Source organism: Aplysia californica, unplaced genomic scaffold (assembly GCF_000002075.1).
Source record: "Aplysia californica isolate F4 #8 unplaced genomic scaffold, AplCal3.0 scaffold00008, whole genome shotgun sequence".
In the NCBI taxonomy this organism is placed as follows: domain Eukaryota; kingdom Metazoa; phylum Mollusca; class Gastropoda; order Aplysiida; family Aplysiidae; genus Aplysia; species Aplysia californica.
In genome coordinates, this window is record NW_004797278.1 from 3,006,266 (window position 1) to 3,012,653 (window position 6,388).

General features: G+C 41.6%; 1 protein-coding gene across 1 annotated transcript in view; it reads right to left on the reverse strand.

Annotated features, from left to right (window-relative positions):
- Window positions 1–4,541: 4,541 nt before the first annotated feature.
- LOC101859059 overlaps window positions 4,542–6,388 on the reverse strand; it is a gene marked incomplete in the record, with an annotated part of 22,719 nt that continues 20,872 nt past the window's right edge. The window contains 1 exon segment of the mRNA XM_005089740.3: window positions 4,542–6,102. Coding sequence (XP_005089797.2) covers window positions 5,280–6,102 — 823 coding nt within the window.

Here is a 6,388-nt window from a genome sequence, read left to right on the forward strand (position 1 = left end):
GCCACAATAGCCGCTTTGCGCCCTCAATCTGGCTAGCAAACCGACCCGACCCGACCAGACCAGACCCGACCCGATCCCCCAGATGGCACCCCGTATTATAGTCTACTCTAAAACACAATGAACACAAGGAGTAAATGATGACACTGCGCAGATTTTAATTGTTTCATGCACACAGCCCAACATTCGAAACTTCAATAAACTAATTCTTGAACCAACAATCATAATGTTATGAAGGATGGAAACGAAACTGATTTCTAAATCAGATAAATAGTACACAATATATTAATTTGTTTGATGAAACAAAGACATAATATATTATAATTTGAAGTAGAATAACATTGAATAATCAATGCAAATGTATAATTTTCACAACATTCACGGCAAAATTCCTTGTGTCCATCACAAAGTCACATCAATTCACTTCTACTACAAAGGCATAACATGGGCACAGTCTGTGACATTACCAAATCTTAATGTAAGATTTACAGAAAACGATCGTGTAGAAAATCTTTGATGACTGTCTTCATATCCCGTGAGAGGTACCGGAACTGTGGAATGTGGGTGTCTTTGGCAGGCACGGTCACTCTCAGATTGGAATGTAGAGAGGTTGTAAAGTAAAAAACGCCGTTTGTGCAGAATTCATATTTAGAGTCACGTCGATGATACCGTAAAGCTACGGGGTTGGTTTTTTTTGGACTTTTTCAAAGTTAAAAAATGCCCCTACATATCCTAAAAATATGGACTTTTCTCAAAAGTCACAGTTTTTAAAACTGCGAAAGTCATAATTTCGAAACCTCAATCGCTTTATTTCTTTATTTAAAAATGTTTTTTTAAAAAAGAAAACAAAAGTAAAAGACATTCTAACTTTGTATTAGCGGTATACAGCCACAGAAGGCGGCAGTGCAGACTCACAACACAGACCGAGAGACATATGAAAAGGTCACGTTTAAAAAAAAAAAGAAAAAAAAAAGAAGAAAAATGAAAAAGAAAAAAGAAAAAAAAGGCTGAATCGAAATACTCCAGGCACAAGTTACCCTATTTTTCGCTTGTCTAAATGACGGACTTGGTTAGTTCTAAACTCGTTCGCTGCCAGACCATTTTGCACTCCCGTTAAACTGCTAAAAAAACCAACAAACCTCCAAAAATGTTATACCAGTTGACGAAGGGATGAACCCAATTTTGCAGTTTGTGAGTGACTTATCTGGTTATTAGCATGGCTGGTTTCATCGGGATATTGTACGGGTGCTGTTACAGGTACGGGCTATAGTATCCTGTTTTTTTTTTCTGGTGGTGTTTTCTCTCGTTTCGTTCTGATTTAAAAAAAAGTGAAAGTGGACGTACCTTGTTTGGTCGCTTTTAAGTACAAGGGGGCTATCTCCCCCCCCCCCCCCCCTAAAAAATGCTGTTTTGAGAAAATCGAAGGTCAAGTTTTTGCCCCTTGTTCAGTCTCTATGAAAGACAAGGAGAGTTTTCTCTATAACCAAACAAATATACACACCAATGAAAACAAATGTCTCCTAAAGGTAGTGCAAAGCCCACTTTTGGTGTAGGTCAAGATTTCTGGAAACCCCCGACATCTGGGTTAGCCGCTTGTCCTTAACAGCGACTGTTTTTCCCTTGGTCCCTTCGTTTGTTTTGACGTTCATACATAGTCAGTCGCTCGAGATCAAAAAGGGTTAAGTAATGATGATGGAATGTGATTAGGTAGAAGAAAATAAGTAATTAATTGAAATAATAGTTTTCATTGAGCAGCGAGATCTTGAATAAACGTCTTTGTAAAAACGCGCACACTACTTGGGCATTGGTTTATTTGGCAATTACAATTATAATAAGTCTATTTCTCTCTCCGTCTGTTTCTCTTTGTCTGTCTATCTACAGTATCTATCTACAGTATCTCTCTCTCTCTCTCTCCTTCTCCCTCTCTCTCTCTCTCTCTCTCCCTCTCTCTCTCTCTCTCTCTCTCTCTCTCTCGCCTCTCTCTTTATCTCATTCTCATTTATCTTCACTTCATCTCTCTCATCACTCTCTCCTCTCGCTCTCCCTCTCTGTGCCACACAAACACACACACACACACACACACACACACACACACACACACACACACACACACAAACACACACACTAACACACACACACACACACATTTCCATATTCATGGACAATTTCATACTTATGATGTTTATGATTGTCTTTATCTTTACAGCTGTTTCCATAGCCCTCTCGTCGACCTTCTCCCGAAATAAATAAATACATAAATGAATAAATAAATAAATAAAAATAAAAATAATAAATAAATAAAGACTTCATAAAGCAAAAATAAAGTTTCTTTTTACTAATCAATTCATCGAAGTAAAAATATTCAAACCTTGTGTACTTTTCTCTTCTCTCAACACAAATGAATACAAAGTAACTTGGTGCGTCTCCCCCCCCCCCCAAAAAAAAATAAATTTAAAAAAAAGTAAAAAATCACCCGAACAGTTACACAGCAATTTTGAACCTGATATTATCATCATTATTATTGTATTATCATTCAATTTAATCTTCCCAATTCTTCCTCTGACCAAGAAGACGAACAAAGTTAAAGCATAATGTCACGTGCACCTTCGTTGTATCGACAGATCTGATCACACATTATCATTATTATCATTCTTATTATCATCATTACTATTATCATTATCTTTCTGGCCCATAGCAGAGACATATTTTGTCATTTCGTAGAATTCACTGATCATTACTACGTGCTATAATTGCGCTATTACTCACTCAGTCGTCAAAAGCAAACAAGCAAACAAACAAGCACAAAACTCAGACCCATTAACGTCACTATCAGCCAAATATCACATGGATACCACCTCTCGTTAAACAAACAATACTTCCTGCAATAGACACATTCACGTAATTAATTATAAACTGCCTTTAACTAATTAATCACAAGTAGAAAAGGCACAACACATGTCGCTGTTACGTGAATGAAACACGACATGAAGAATTAAACAAAATATTATACCACAGTCTTGCATACACTCCGCAAAACAGTAAACAAGATTTCATAATATGGCTCCTTTACCCTGTCCCCAAAAAATCAGTATCAAATATCACCGAATCTGTTCTCTTCTCTTACTGCAAAAGATACACAACGTTGTAGCATGTTATCCACAAATTATATACTGATGTCATTATCAGCCTAAACGTAGACCATTAATTAATGACATAACACTGTCGCTATCGCAAGCACACCACTTAAGTCCAAGTTTTGAGAATTTTCGAATTATTTTGACACCCTTCCAAAACTCTATCAAAGATGCACCTTTCAACATCACCAAAACTGCAGTTTAATTCTATGGTCAAAGCTTACAGTTTTCTTGCTTTTCCTGATTCCTGATAGGAACAGCACAATAAAAAAAGTAGGGTTTTTTATATGGTCTCTGGTGTAAAAAGTACCCAAATGAACTTAAGTGGATTGTCCACGACACCGAAGATATTGTGTGTGTCACTCAGCCATTAACTCTACAAGGGCGCGCTTTCTGGTCATTCGACAAGGCTAGAAGACACGATGTGTATTATTTTGGAACACTTCAGAACAGAAGCATAACTTCGATATTCATATCGATTGTTCCATTCTATTTTTTAAAAAATGTGAAACCTAAAAAGGCAGGCAACAGTATGTATACAATGAACCATACTAAAATTGTATAGATGATACATGTATGACAGTTTGGAATATTGACTTGACTGCAGATGTGCAACGCACTGGGTGACCTTGATACACAACTTCACCATTGGCGATCAACTAAATAATAAAACTGGTAAAATTTACATAATAACGCATCAAATCAGGTTCACCGCGAGCAAGTATGCTTATTTTGAGACGCTGGTTCCGAATATGAAATCCGTTTTTACCTGCGATAATTATTTTTAAAAAATTTGAGCCCTAAGTCTAATCCTGCACGGTGGCAACGTTTAAAGTGATTCTAGGTCACAGCGCGTCTGCCCAAATCTGACCGTGGTCGCACGGAAAATATCAAGCAGCGCTTGATTTCTCGACCGAGTCTCCCAGCCATCGTTCAATCGCCCAAATTTTGCACCATTTTGTGGTTACACCTGACGATTTGTCTCATGATCGATAGATCGTCCAGTTTTTGTACAATTTATCGTTGCGTGTAACCGGGGTGTCAGAGAGTGAACGAAAAACACATAGATGCATGCTATACAGGCTTTCCATTATGTTCAGGAATGTAGAATTATTTTCATCTGTACAATTCATCATCACAACCGTAATATACAGGTCAGATTTATCGTAGATAAGTGTACGCCAGTTTCTGCGTGTGCTACTCATGTCATGATCATTTCAACAATACAACCTCTCGCACCCCCCCTCTCCCAGCCCCCTCAAACACACAAACCGATACCCCATCTCTCTCTCTCGCTCTCTCTCTCTCTCTCTCTCTCTCTCTCTCTCTCTCTCTCTCTCACTGTCTCTCTAAATCTTCTCGCTCTCTCGCTCTCTCTCTCACTGTCTCTTTAAATCTTCTCTCTTTCTCTGTACCCCTTCTCTCAATCTTCTCTCGGCCTCTCTTTTTGCCCCCCCCCCCCACTCTCCCTCTCCCTTTCTCTCTTTCTATCTGTCACACACATTATACCTCCTACCCTTTCCGAGTATGTCGCCCCCTCTCTCTTTCTATCCCTATCTCTCTCTCTGTCTATCTGTCCATCTGTCTGTCTGTCTCTCACAGAGATATATAACATACAGATAGACACAGACGTCTCTCGCACAAACACAAACATGATAATACAAGCACACACATACACACATCTTTATGCGTACATGTTTGTGTGTGTGTGTGTGTGTGTGTGTGTGTGTGTGTGTGTGTGTGTGTGTGTATGTGTGTACATATGTGTGTGTATGCATGTGTGTGTTTGATTTCTTGATTATCTCTACCCTCTACCTCAATCTCCACCCTCCCACCTCGATACCCAGTCCAAAGGATACTTTCTCCATCTTGTTACACTTAAACCTGCTCTAACGACCACCTGTCTAAGACAACCACCTGTCCAAGACAATCACTCCCCCCCTCAACCCCCAACCACCTTGCGGTTTTTTTTCTATATGGTCGCTTTTAAGCACAAGGGGGCTATCCCGAAAAATGCTGTTTTGAGAAAATCGAAGGAAAAGTCTTTGCCCCGGGTCGTTTTGGACAGCTTTGATTATTGACTGTGGGTAGTCGTCTTGGACAATTTCATTTATCGACAATGGGTGGATTGTATCCCTGTAACTTTCCTCAGTGTTTGGACGTGGTCTCATCCCTCATCTCCAGGGTTGCGCTCCCTGCGTTGTGACCCATGACCTCTTCATACCTAGGCGCGGGAACATCAGAGACATGTGCGCCGTTCAGCCTCACCTCAGGGGTCGGGGCGAGGGGCGTTGTCGTGGTGGTCGTAGAGGTCTTCCTGTACACGCCCCCTTCGCCAGCCGTGAAGCTCTCATTGGGCGAGGAGGAGCTCGCTGACGTCACCACGACCTTCACGCCCTCCTCGGCGGCGAGCGGTGACACACGCTTGGCGATCTCGCTGTTCGCCGCGTCGAGCCCGCTCAGCGTCGGAACACCGCCACCACCACCTCCACCTCCTCCACTGGCATTGCCATTACCACCAGCACCACTACCACTACCACCACTAAAGAAACCAGCGGCGCCTTTCACCGCGTCGCGGGGGGCGTTTCCCGCTGATACAGCCGTAGTAGCAGCAGCAGCCGCGGCAGCTGTAGCGATCCGCTTTCCGTGCACGTTGCTCACATTGGCGTTGAAGTTGGCCGGGTAGGTGTAGGTGCTGCTGGAGCTAGAGCGCGCGCTGCTCATTCCTTTCCCGAACGCCAGACTGTTGCTGAAGGCGGTGGACTGCTGGTGAGCAGCGGCGGTGGCAGAGTTGGCAGAGGCAGAAGCGCCGCGGACTGAGCCCGCTGGCGGTTGTTTGACGCCGGAGAAGTCGGGCCTCTCGTAGACGTCGTTGTAGTGAGGGTCCAGGTAGTGCGGCTGGAAGTGGATGTTGGACGTGGAGCGGAGCATGCGGTTCTGTATGGTCGTGTGGGGGTCGATGCTGGGCCTGAGGAGATGTTTGTAACACATTACATTGATCGATCGATCGATTGATTGATTGATTGATTGATTGATTGATTGATTGATTGATTTGATTTGATTTGATTGATTGATTGATTGATCGATCGATCGGTTGATTGATTGATAGATAGATAGATAGATAGATAGATTGATTGATTGATTGATTGATCGATGATTGATTGATTGATTGAGTGATTTGATTGGCTTGTTGATTGATTTATAGATTTGGTTATTAATTAATTAAAATTAATTATTTATGGTTTTATCTACTTACT